This window comes from Rattus rattus, chromosome 9 (genome assembly GCF_011064425.1).
Source record: "Rattus rattus isolate New Zealand chromosome 9, Rrattus_CSIRO_v1, whole genome shotgun sequence".
Lineage (NCBI taxonomy): Eukaryota > Metazoa > Chordata > Mammalia > Rodentia > Muridae > Rattus > Rattus rattus.
The window spans coordinates 24,835,155-24,849,473 of record NC_046162.1 but is presented as its reverse complement, the minus strand read 5'-3'; the positions used below and the strand labels follow the sequence as shown (position 1 = coordinate 24,849,473).

Sequence of the window (14,319 nt, the reverse complement as noted above, 5' to 3'; positions counted from 1 at the left end):
CAAATAGTTTATCCTACATTAAACTTTACACCATGTTTGTATATGTTTGTATGCACATCGTATTTTGTTGAGAATTCTATTTTTGAGTTTGTTTTGTTGTCAGTACCCACATCTTGTTAACTTCATTGACATCCAGCACTTCATTCCATGACATTGATTGCATTTCATTCCAAGAACATCACATATTTTATGAAACAATTCTACTGGGAATTTGGCGTATATTCATTTCTATCTATGGGTCAACTTAGGAATGGGTCTATAGATGTCTTTATGCATAAATTCAATATGATATGGGCTAAAATAACAGATAGAAGGACTGCATTATAAGAGGTACAGATGCCCATGACAGAGAGATAATAGCAAACTATTTTTCTCCCACAGATATATTAAACATAAACACTCCATGTCATTGCACAATTTGGGAGAAAAGAGTCAAAGCAAAATAAAAACAAACCATGATAAGAGGTCTGTGTCAGAGCAACTGGATCACGGTAGTAATCCTAGAACATCGACTGACTATTCTTTGCCTGTAGAAACTCTTTGTTCTTTGCAAGTATAGAGGTTGCCTTCATGCTTGACTCTATCACTTCCTATATTCCAACATTCATTTTCTTTATCTGAAGCAGATACATTTTGGGAAGCTAATTCTAACTCTTAATTTAGTATAGGATAAATAATTAAATTCACCATCTAGCTGGCAATGTTGTCTTACTGTACACCATCCTCGATGAAACACACAGTGAGACTTTCTGTGCCTGTTTGGAAAGTAAACATCCTCTCTTTAAAGCAAACTTTTGTAAATGTTTATTTCTATGAAGAACTTAGACAAGGGAGCACAAAAGGAAGGTTCTGACACTTGTCGTCATGATTCATTTCAGCTAATGAAACTTATTTGTGATATGCTGTTAATAAATATTTTTCATTTTATGGGCTGGACAGTATGTATGACAATTGCCTAACCAATATACATACTTATTAACAGATACAAACGTATTTCCAAGAACCGAGCTACATGTGAGCTAAGAAAATCATTCTAAGCTGACTTATGCATTCTCAGAATGATCTACATTCATGTATGTTTTTTTTATCCATTCACTGAACCCTTCTTAGCAATGGCTATGAAGGTCAGCTACACATTCATCCAGGAAACAAATGCACAGACTATTGAAGGCTCTTCAAATGGGACTGCTGCCATCTTGAATCCTCTATTCATGAAAACCAAGGTATCTTCCAAGAGTTTCAGTTCACCTAGAAAATAGGATGGATCCAAGATCCCAGCACTCTGTCCTGATTCTCGTACACTCTCATAGGATCTCAATGTCTCTAGTCCAAGTGGTTGTGAATCTTCTACTACATCCTCCCTCTTCAGATCTATCCTCTAGCTCATTCAGCTGTCTTCCTTACATGAGAGCTTTGCTTTCCAAACACAACACAAGTTGAAACAAGGCAGCTGATCACATCCATTAACTTAGACTGCAAGGTTTGCTGTAATTCCCCAGCAAGGGCATATCAAGTCATTGTTGTCTACAATGTGAAGTTTACAAAATGTGAACTTTATTAACTTTCTGCTGAAGGTTCCATAGTGTTCACTGGGCTCAGTTATAAACTAATTTATTCTCCTAAGGGAAAACGAGCTGGAAGAATCATTTATCTGTGTTGTCTCTTTGATGACTACACATAGAGTATCAGTTCTTATCTGGGGGTAACAATCTTTGGGGAGGATGAAGGAGCCTTTCATTCGTATAAGGGTCCCGTAAGATATTTGGAAAACACATAATATTTGCATTACAGTTTGTAACATAACAAATTTACAGTTATAAAGCAACGACAAAAATAATTTTGTGGTTGAGGGGGTCAACGTATAGTGAGGAACAATATTAAAGGGAAGGTTGAGAACCACTGCAATAGAGGGTTCTTTTATCCTAATTTATTTTCAAAGTCTTGCAGTACATAGATTATAGCTTATGTATTTGACAAACCAAGCCAAAGTGCCTATTGATAATTTTGAATGTGTGTAATGATGTCTGAAGATGGCAGCTATAGAAGCACTCATATTTACAACACAAGTGAGAGACACATTGAGGTTTTTAGTTTTTTCTATAACACTATGAATATTTAATAATATCTATATTTGCTATTGTTATATCTCAATGATAAAAACCAAGCCTGCACCCACAAAGACACATTGCTTATTTCTACCCTAACAAGAGAGCTCAGTGGATCATTTACACATCTCCATTCAGATTTCCAGAGACTTTGTAAAGCCAGGTATGGCAGTGCCAGTAATTCTCTATCCCTAAAGATAAAATTAACAGAGCAAAGCTCCAATGTACAAGCATTTTTAATATAAACTATTCAAAGCTGTCACTTTTCTAAAAATCCATGACCCAGGGCATGTATAACAACATGGAAAATATTGTGCACATAAATAATTGTGTCTCTAAAATAAATCTGTATTCCGTACCAACATAGTATCGGTGCACGGATTTTAAACCACACTAGCATGAGTGGTTTAAAAGTATTTTAAGCATAAAAATAAATGAGATTTATTTTTATTTTTATTTGTTATTTTATTTGAATACATTACCTATATTAGAGAAAGAAAATATGGAGTACATATATGAGGCAGTGAATATGAATGGATTTAAATAACAGCTCATTTAAGCAGCACATGCAGTTTAATTTTTGATTGTCTGCTCTTTTATGCTGGGTGAGTGTAATAGAGACTCCCCCTATTTAACCTCAAGCTGTAGTAAATCTTTTAGAATAATGGTGTAGATAAATATATAATACTTCTTAAGGCTATTTAATTTTTACTGCAAGCACCCCAAATATGTACAAAAATCAAATATTTAGAAATTTTTATGTAATTCTAATTGTACTTTTATTGACAAGTCCTGTCTTTTTGTAAATAACACATTATCAGTTTTAAAATGAGCTAATGTTTATAGTTACAGCTTAGTTTAAACCATTTATAAATTTGTAAAAACTGAAATAAAAATGAATACCATGATTTAAAACGTGGAGACACTGATTCAAATGACTAAGGCAGACTGGGAACAGAAATTTATAGAAGAAATTGCAGGGATTATGGAATTTTAAAAAGAGCCTCACTTATGACTGAAGATGGATCTTAGAGGTCAGCATTTCAAGAGACTCCACTGAGGTCTGTAGGCTGGTTGCTGACACTTCTTGGTTAAAGAGCTCCTTAGCTTTTAACAAATGAGAAGACTGTGGATATGCTCCATAGACAAGCCATTCAGGTGGATTTTTTTTAAATTATGATAATTAATTTAAGAATAATTTTGATTGCATTTCTTCCCCTCTATAAGGAAGTCTTTTTAAATTCAAAGGTACCACAAAGAATGCGAACTCTATGTAGTTCCCAGGGGACTCTCACTGGATCCTGAACTTAGATTTCCAACTTTATGTTTGCTTTCCAGGCACATAACAGTTAAATGGATTTTCTTAAATAATTACCAGTCTCTTTGTGCCCAGGCATGCTCGCAGTTTCACAAGGTGCCTCATTTGTTGGTCAGACATTGTCATAGCCCATCTGTAAATACAGGAGTCCCAATTCCAAAGTCCAGAAGAAACAGCCTACCACGAACGAGGGAAATTGTTTCCCTTTATTTTTTTCAAGACAAATCTGGAAATGATCCCAGATCATGCATCATCCCCTTTAATTTAGATCTCAGCTGGGAGAGCTGTAGAGAAGCTAAATTTCATTTATTTATAATATAGGGGCTCATTATTTTTCTTCCTGGAAAACATCTGTTTTTAAGTCTTCTGAAGTAATCTTAGGTAAATGCCTTGAAGCAGCATCTACGGACTCAGACTTTAGTTACAGGTTTTGAGCTGTTATGTTAACCCAGCATTGCTTACCTAATATTAATTATGATGGGCCTGAATACTAAATAATCATCTTATTTCTATACATTGTAATATGTGCACTGATAATCTCGGGTGCTTAAAGATGCAAAAAACATTTTTTGATTTACTAAGTTTGAGTGAACTGTCTCAGGTTGCAAACTGAAAATTAATATAGAAGTTAAACCAGATTTTTCTGACACTTACATACATGATCTTAATCTTTTTTTTTGTATTTTGACTCTCAGGGTCTATTTGGGCACTTTGAAGTGTGAAAATAAAACTCCCACTTATATATTTATTTTAAATAACCAATTTGGTTTTGTTTCGACAGTTGATAGGAAAGGGATAACATTGGAAAAATTATTAGTTACATTTTGTGTGATATCCCTCCTTCTAAGTAAGTATATTTATGCCTAAATTAACTGAATGTTTTTTTCCAGTTGCTAGAGAGTAAACGTAATATCAACACGGTACCACTGTGCTTGGGACACTCATTTATTAATGTGAAAAGTTTCTATAAATAGACATATCAAATCACAATGTCAGCATCATTTTATATTACAGGAAAGAAGATTCCTCCATGTGTCTGAAATGGAAGGAGAAAGGGTGGCATTTAAAAGGCACTTACACTTTTGCATGACTAGTTATGGTAATAAAAATACTATCATGGTTACTTTGATGGACAAACCATATTCTTTCCTCATAAACTAAATAACTTGAATTTTTCCTGTTAGAAAGCCTTCCCTTCTCACACTAGGAAGATCTAGGTCATAGGATTAGAACTCCATTAGGCAGTGCTTAGCAGTGCTTTGGTGGAATGAGGCTTTGAGACCCAGAGGCAATTTCCTATCAGGGAGGAAGGCTGTGGTGAAGCCTTGCTTTGGAGGGCTGGTGGAAACACTGCCAGGCTATCTGATTCAGGATAGAAATTCTAGAATGAAGTCTTACCTGAAGCTTCTATCCTCATTAAAAAAACAAAATGTAAAATGCCCTCTTGGTATGCTGTTGTAGAAATATTTAATTTCAATCGAGTTGCAACCCCTCTTTGACCATTTAATTCCCAGATAAAAGACACCCAAGACCTTTATGTATAATAAGCCTTAATCAGCTTTGTCCATGTACTTTATTATTTTATCAGTTTTGTTTTATAATTTCATACAGGCATATGCTATATTTATTTATGTCACTTCCATTCTTTCAAAAACAGTATTGCTTGAGAATTTTATATGTGTATATCATAATATATGATCATATCCACTCATCCTTTCACTTTGACTCATGCTAGAACCCCCACCAACATATCCATTCTCCTTCCCACTTCACGTTCTCTTCTTTTTCTAAAACTGCCTACCAAGTCTGATAAGTTTTTCTCTTATGCCAATGGATAAGAGGCCATCCATTGGAGCATAGACAACATACCGGTGGTCACATCACCAAACAACAATGATTCATCCTTCCCCAGCAATTATCAATGCACGATAGCACCTCAGAGGTGCATAGCTTCATGAGATGCTCTCCCATCTATGCTAGCATTTTTGCTGACTGGTTTCTCTGTAGGTACCCATAGCCTCTGTGACTTCATGATTGTCATAACCATGCCATTTCCAGAACGCATTCAACAGCATGGTCTCATCTTCCAGCTTTGACATTCTTTTTATCTCCTCTTCTGTGATATGTCCTGACCCTTAGCAGGCTCCAGGGCATTGAGGTGGGGAAGGTTGTTAACAGTTATGTTGTGCTCACAGCCAAACCCTCATGATTTATTGACCAGTTGTGAGTTTCTACACTAACTATGGCTACTGGGAAACAAAGCTTCTCTGACCAAAGTTGACAGCAGCCTTGGTCTGTAGGTGTAAACATAATCTTTGGGAAATGGTTTGACAATTTATGAAAATAACATTAGGTTCTCCTCTAGGGTCGGTGACTTCCTTATTAGTGGTCCAGAATAATGGTACCAGGCATGAGTTCCCTTCTAGAGGAAAAAACTATGAATCAATCAGAAGACATGTAGCTACCCCATAAGAGTAACCAAAAATGTGCTGGTTGTACCAACAGGCTTACCTTACCTGGCAGAGCAATATTGCACTATGTAACACTCAGTGATAGGCTCTTGACGTCTTTTTTCCATTATCAGACTTCATAACCATTTTTGGCACTATAAAAGCTAGCCAGTAGGAAGGAATTTTCCCAGTTGGTTTGAGATTGATTCCTCTAGATTTTATAGGCAAAATGTGTGGCATCTTCAGCCATAAAAATCTTATCATGTGGTTATGGTGGGCAATTAAGTTATGCTTTGCTGTTTGGGAGACCTTTGTAATATCACTGGTAAGTAAATTGTTCCATCCTTTGTATTATGATTTTCATTTAATATAAAGTACATTGAACTACACACATACACACACACATACACACACATACACACACACACATACATACACACACACACACACATACACACACACATACCATCTTACTAAATAGTGCATCCCTATTAGGATTTTAATACATATTGATTTTAGATACTATATTCCAAAGCCATAAAATAAAAGATTACTGTCACTGATTTCAAAGTTAATGTTTACACTGAAAATATCACTTTTTTCTTCTTTATTACCAACATCAATAACTCAGTCACCATTATACTGTCTTACTCATCCACATATTGTTATCTATTCTGTATGTGTATATATGCATATGTGATACATACCTATGTACAAATATACCTACACATATATTTAAACTACATAGAAATATTTAATTTATCCACATTGTATCTATAAATATTTCAATAATTGATATAATTGAGGAAAGGGGGGATTTGACATGGGGAAAAACAAATCTCAGAAGATAAAGGTGTCTGCCACCTAGCCTCATGACTCTTGGTTGATTCCCCAGCCACCACATGATAGAAGGAGAGAACACACTACCCCAGGATGTTTGCATAGCTTCCCTCAAGCCCTGACCTTCACAGGTGCACAACTGCCTACCACCAATTAAATAGCTCCAAGTAAATGTAAATGTAATAAAATGTAATAAAAAATTTAAAAATACATACATTCTGTTAAAAGTCGCAATCTGCTGACTAATATTACCAATTCTATATCATAGTTAGGATATGAAAACCAAAGCTAAGGCTGGGGTGTGACTCTTTCTATGTGAACTTTCCACGATCCTCAAATTTCATCCTAAAGTAGAGATTTCTGGAGTGCTAATAGATCTGAAATGGTAAGGTTTGGCAAGAATTTACATTTTCCTCAAACTTGCAAATTACAATTAACTTTGACTGTGGGAAAGGACGAGCTAGAACGGGTGATAGGGAAAATTGAATCACGAGGTTCAAGTCATCTTTCAAATCCATTTCTCATTTCTATACCAAATAGGAGGGATTTCTTAACGGGTTTTAGCATATGATGCTGATAACATATAATCCTGTGTTTATTTGATCCATTGAAGCAATGAATTTTATTGATATGACTACAATATATCCAGCATCACTGTGAGATCCCAGCTTAGTTAGTATTGCTGTGACAAAGAGTGGAATAAAGTCTGCTACAACATCTCTCTTCATAGTACCAGTTTCTTAACAACTACAAGATAAATGGATGGCTCTAGCCTTCAGTGCACGGAAGTCGAGAAAATACACATCATGTAGCCTGAGGACAGAAAAGGCAGTAAGCCTGAACTCTCCTCAATAGCTCAATTGGGGGAGGAGGGGCTGCTATGAGGACTGTGGGAGTTGGGAGTGAATCTAATTATCACTCTCTTACTTTCATTAATAGGTCGGAATAAGTTAACTTCTCAAAGGAGAAAGAAGGAGCTGTTACAGTGTTGTGGCTGAATTATTAGGCTGTATTACAATAATTTAAATAGCATGTTTACAATTTTTTAAATGTCCTTTATGAGGCTGGGCGGTTTGGGTGAGATGAACATCAAATATGGAAAGGCAAAATTAAAGGTACCACATGGCTTATTATTAGATGCGAGGGCAGAGCGCTCTGAAAAACCCGGAGAAAATATTTTAGTCTCCATCTGCCCTTTAGTTGCTTAGATTAACCACCAGGCAACCTTGTGCTGTTTTCTGCATTTGTGAGATCCTGGCTCATTGCTCCTTGACTCTGTCTTGTTTGTGTAGAGACCAACCCGGAAGTAATCTCTGTGTTTGGTGATCATTATTTTTGTTTTCTTAGCTTCACTAGCCAAAAGTCAGATGATGACTATGAAGATTATGCTTCTAATAAAACATGGGTGTTGACTCCAAAAGTTCCGGAGGGTGATGTCACTGTCATCTTAAACAACCTGCTGGAAGGGTACGACAACAAACTTCGGCCTGACATAGGAGGTATGAGGAAGCTTTAGATTCTGTGCTGTAGAAAGGGATGTACCAGCAGTAGTTACTCAATTAGAAAAACATATTGGCATTTTTCTAGAGCCAAAAAATTACAATCCTATAATTCTAAATATAGAGAAAAGGTGAGATGGGAAGTGGTAGCTTACACCTTTAATTCTAGTACTAGAGAGAAAGAGCTGGCAATTATCTGAGTTCGTGGCCAGCCTACTCTACAGAGTGAGTTCAAGGTCAGGCAGGCCTGGCTATACAGAGAAACACTGTCTTGAAAACAAACAAACAAACAAACAAACAAACAAACAAAAACAACACCAGCACACGCACCCCAAAGAGAAAGAAAGGGAAGGAAAGGAATCTAAAAAGCAGACAAGCCTGGGATTGCAATGATGAAGGTTAAGAGCTTCTAGATAGTTTCCTAGATATTTCAAAGACTTTATAAAAAGTGACAAGTTCTTACAAAAGGGCACCAGAGAGAAAAAAAAGAAAGGCGAAGAACAGCAGAGAGGATACTGGGTCCATTCACCTGTGGAACTACCAGCTGAAAGTTTCATTGGACTTAGCTGTAAGCATTATTTGGCAGCACAATGATAGAAAAGCTAACCTAAGCCAAGCCAAACTGGACTGATAATCTCTTATTCTAAAGAGTCAGCACCCAAGCGAGGAGGATAGTTTTCATAGTAAGAGAAAGGAAAGAGAGTGAAGGCTCTCATAAGACTTAATGTTGGGGCTTTGAATTGGCACACCCACTTTTGTTTAGATATTGTCCATCTAAGTAAGATGTGTCAAGCCCAGAGTCAAGAGACAGGAAAGTACTCTCACTCATAGGAGGGAAAGGGTGTGGATATCAATGTTAATGAAGCACTCTGTCTGCCATAGAAGATTGGGCATGGTACTTTCAAGAAAAACTGAATAAGGATGAGACAAGTAGGCTTGAATTGGAGCCCAGAACCATCTCATGTATCTTCTGCTCATGAAATGTTAAATTAAAATAGATCATGCTCATTCTATCTTGAATATCACACTATGTATTTTTTTTAAATATTAGTTCTGAAGAACAAATCTGTGTAATAGGCTTCCTTAGAGGTTTCTTACACCATCGACACAGTTACAGCGTACTGTCGTTGGGGAAGATTTTGCTTTGCTATTGGCTAGAGATGTGTGAGGGCGAAGTGTTGATGGTTGCACCAGCAAGAGTAATGTTGCATTACTGTTCTTTATGTCTACTTTGAACTTTTAAAACTTAGATCCCCCATCACTCGTAATCACTTTCCTATATGCGTCAATCAAGAGTGGTCAGGACACACACACAGTTTCTGGAGCTCGGAGGGATTTATGTGAATAAAACCAAGAGATCTGAGAGAACGCTGTAGAAATGGATGGGAAACTGGGAAAGGGAATAACATTTGAAATATAAATAAGAAATATCCAATAAAAAAAGATTGAACCAGAAAAATGAAGTTGCAAACAGAATGAAGCATCTCTTGATTTCTACTACACTGTTTTTTAAAAACAACTTGCTTAAAGAGGTATTTCTTTGAAGATGAAATTATTATGAAAATGTGTGGTATTGAGTAGTACTAAATTAGTTGTGAATAAATCATTTCTAGTGAGCTAAGCTAAAAAACAGACTAAATGGATAAAATTTTGTTCCTGGCAAAACCAAACACACATTTCTATAATTTTTCTTGCAGTGAAACCAACATTAATTCATACAGATATGTATGTGAACAGCATTGGTCCAGTGAATGCTATCAATATGGTGAGTTAAAGAATTTAATTGCCTATATGAGTTTGAAAATAAAGACTATATTGTTTAAAGGGAATCAAGATTTTTGAAAACAAAATACATTATTGCAGACCTATTGCTTTTTCAGGTTATGATGCTGTTTAAAAATTGAAGATTGTTGTCATTAAAATCAAACATGGATAGATATAAAAATTGATGTGTGTAACTGTGATATAATGTTGATCCGAAAATACGCATGAAATCTGTCTTCTTTTTAGATGATTGATGGTATAGAAATAATATTTTTGTTCAAATTTGAAATGTTTCTTAGAGCACATATTGTTTATTTATATTTTCAACCAGAATTTGAAGTGAAAAACTAGATTGAATACCTAATATAAGGGATCCATCCCATCCACAGACATAAAACCCAGACACTATTGCTGGAGCCCTGAGAGGCTCTGCTAGAGCCTGACCAATCAGATGCAAATGCTCGCAGCAAACCATCAGATTGAGCATGGGGACCCCAATGCAGGAGTGAGGGGAAGGACTGAAGGAACTGAAGGGCTTTGCAACCCCATAGAAAGAACAACAACATTGACCAACCAGACCACCCAGAGCTCCTAGGAACTAAAGCACCAACCAAAGAGTACACAATGCAGGACGCCTGGCTCAAGCTGCATGTGTAGCCGGGAATGACATTATCTAGAATCAATGGAAGCGGAGGCCCTTGGTCCTGAGATTGCTTGATATCCCAGGGTAAGGGGATGCTAGGATGGTAAGGCAGGAGTGGGTGGATGGGTTGGGGAGACACTCATAGAAGCAGGGAGTGGAGGGGATGGTACTGGAGTGGAAACTGAGAAGGAAAATAACATTTGAAATGCAAATAAATAAAATAACAAATAAAAAGAAAGAAATATAGTATAATTTAATGTAAGTAATATGGTAAACTATAGTAAAAAACAGAAATTCAGCTAAAATATCATAGCAAAAAAATTATTTCAATGTCAAGCATAATATAGTAACATATAAAAGAACACAATACATTTTTGTGATGTTATGAATTAAAACTGATGTCTAACCATGGTCGAATAAATTTATTTTATGCTGTATTGTTATATACAAAAACACAGATAGGACAACATAAAATTTCAGTAACTCTCATTACTTGCATAACCATGAAAGTAATGACAGATGTTACAACCTTTATATTCGGACATAAACTATAAATATTTAAAAAACTGTCTGTGAGTAACAATTTAGAGTTGTCCATGCTGGAAGTGTAATGAAAGGTAGACCTTAGCTTTGAGTCAGAATGAGGGTCTCTGGGAACTTTTCTTAGTTATGTAAAATGTGGTTTTATTGCCATTTTGTTTGCATCTAAAATATGTCCAGATTTTTTGCATCATTCTATTTTTTAACACAGGATTAAGTAGTTGAAAAATAGTTCATAAAATTGGTTGTTTTCCCAATACTTAAAAATGTCAGACAGACAGGAGCAATTTGGGGTCAAAAATTTTGAAGGTAAGTTTGTGTTTACATCTGTAAAGTTGGTTTCTGTCTGACTACTGGAGGTGATCTCTTCAGGATCTATATCCCTGCTTTTGGACATTTTGGCTAAGGTCACCAATATTGAGTCCTGGGAGCCTCCGCCATCCCAGGTCTCTGGGACTTTCTAGAGTTTCCGTCCAACTTCACCCTCGGCAGCTGCATATTTCTGTTCATTCTCTTGTTCTTCTGGGTCTCTCTGCTGGCTACCCTCTTAGAAGCAAAGGGGAGAGGGAGTAGAGGAGAGAACCCTGAAAGGGTGTATGGGGGGTCAAGATTTGGAATATATATAAATAAAGGAATTAATTAATACAATAAAAAATTTTTTGAACTGAGAAGTAACCTGTGAGAAAGGTGCAGGGTGTACACAGTCGACTGTAGTCTGTCACAGTGAGACCCAGGAGTAGGGAATACAGGTGAAAGGGCGATAGAACAGTGCGCATGCAGTAACATACGTGCCTCCTGACATTGCATGTGGTTGTGATAAACTACATCTGCCCCTGATGCTCATGCTTTACATCATAAAATGAAGTATGGGTTAAGTAAGGAGGCTCTTCTGAATTTTCCATATTATAAGAATTCTAAGTTGTTTTCATTTGTTCTGCTTTTCCTATTTAAGATCAACCTCACTGAAATCAATATAGAAAGCAGTGAAGGGCACGGGAATGATTATTTGGGACCGTGATGATACTACATAACTGAAGATGCCGTTCATTGTTATAAGAGTTGATTCTTTGGATTAGAGATGCAAAGTGGCTTATTAAATGTGTTGACAAGGGAAAAGCACACAGTCAGAAACTGACCCAAAGGAAGAATTGCTGAAAAATCACAAAAATAAAACCAATGAGTAAACAAAACAAAAGCAAGAACAAAACCACACAAAATGGCAGTGGGGTTTTGTTTTTTTATTAAAACCTCTCATACTGATGACAAAGTCAAAATGCAAAGACCAGAAGTATCCAGGATCCATGTGTTAGGGTTAGTTTTTCTTTTGTAAAATGAAGGCTAACAAAGCACTAGTAACAAAGAAGGATTTTCTCCCCTCAGGGCTGTGTATGAATGTGTCAGCCACACCAGGTCTTCTGTATTCTGATTGCAGTCTTGCAGATTGGAATGTCACACAGTACTTCCTTGTCTTTTTTCTGAACTCATCCATTTTACACTTGATAGGCTCTTAAAGTGAATTTTTATGTTCAACTGTCATTATTACATTTAAGAATGTGCTCCATGGGAGAAATCAATCCAGCCTACGAATCACTCACTGCTATCTTAATAAAACAACTTGATTCTAACCAACTCGCAAATAAAAGCATTGCACAGCTGAGCAACGGAAGTAATTTAATTATTTTAATCATATGTAGAGAAATGGAATAAACAATCGTAAGCTCTAGTAAGGTGTCTTTCCCATTTTCTATTTGTCAGAGGCAAAGCATTTTACGTATTTTATATTTTCACAGGAGCGACCATGTAGCATCTTTAGAGCCTTTCTTTTATCGTAAAGCACACGCACCTACAACTCCCCATTTCAGTATCTTGAGTGCACGGGGCTGCAGTAGTGCTCTACAAGAGTGAACCCAGAAAATCATTCTTGTAAGGCGATGTTTAGTGATATCTGGTGACATTTAGGGTGAAGTGAAAGGTTTGCTACTGGTATTTGGGACTTAGATGCAGAGATCACGCTAAAGACTCTACAGTGGACAGGGGAACACTCACTCTTACTCCTCTCCAGCAAATGATGACCTGCCCCTTTGATTTGTATGTGCGTGAAGGAAGGTACTCACCACGGATTTGGATATTTGATCAGAAATTATAAATGTATGAAACAGGTGTGAAAGAGAGGCGAGGTAGAGACCTCACCTGCTTTCTTTTGGACTATTCCATGCTGTCTCATACTGGCGATAAGCCCAAGACTGAAAATACGCAAACGCTTAAATCTTCTGTTCTTAAGATTATACATTGACTGACCTCATAGGTAGCCATGAATAGCCTAGTAAGAGCACCAGTGGAAGGGGAAGCCCTTGGTCCTGCCAAGACTGAACCCCCAGTGAACGTGATTGTTGGGGGGCGGGCAGTAATGGGGGGAAGATGGGGAGGGGAACACGCATATAGAAGGGAAGGGGAGGGGTTAGGGGGATGATGACCCCGAAACCAGGAAAGGGAATAACAATCGAAATGTAAATAAGAAATACCCAAGTTAATAAAGATGAAAAAAATCTTCTGTTCTTTTTAAAACAGGAATACACAATTGATATTTTTTTTGCCCAAACCTGGTATGACAGACGTTTGAAATTTAACAGTACCATTAAAGTTCTCCGGTTGAATAGCAATATGGTGGGGAAAATCTGGATTCCAGACACTTTCTTCAGGAACTCCAAAAAAGCGGATGCTCACTGGATCACGACTCCCAACAGGATGCTGAGAATTTGGAATGACGGTCGAGTTCTCTACACCTTAAGGTACTTTTTTGGGGTGGTGGAGAGGGGAGAAGAGGTACTTGTGGGAAATAAAAGGGCAAAATCAACCCTATGTATTCAGGAAGGAAAGAAGAATGGAAAGAAAAGGAACCACATGCTTCTGCTTTCTCTCTTGCTGTCGAATGAACTAGGGTCATTGTAAGTTTTCGATGTACAGAACTTGCTAGAAGGTTTATGAGAACGAACTTGGCTCTAGAATACACATCAACATTCTCTTTTATGTAACCAGCACTACATTTCCCTTGTTCCATTTTCTATTTAGAGGTATTAAGTGAAGACAGATGTTGAATATTAGGAGAGATGGAGTTACTGTACTTTCAGGACCATTTGGCATCTTTAGAATCCTTGTTTTA

The 14,319-nt window shown here is 36.8% G+C and overlaps 1 protein-coding gene across 2 annotated transcripts in view; it reads left to right on the top strand.

Moving 5' to 3' along the window:
- Window positions 1-14,319, top strand: part of Gabrg2 (gamma-aminobutyric acid type A receptor subunit gamma2) — an 86,936-nt gene that overhangs the window by 16,735 nt on the left and 55,882 nt on the right. For both annotated transcript variants that reach the window (XM_032914301.1, XM_032914302.1), the window contains exons 2-4: window positions 8,061-8,212; window positions 9,910-9,977; window positions 13,728-13,948. In XM_032914301.1, the coding sequence (XP_032770192.1) occupies window positions 8,061-8,212; window positions 9,910-9,977; window positions 13,728-13,948 (441 nt within the window). The remainder of the gene's footprint in view (window positions 1-8,060; window positions 8,213-9,909; window positions 9,978-13,727; window positions 13,949-14,319) is intronic.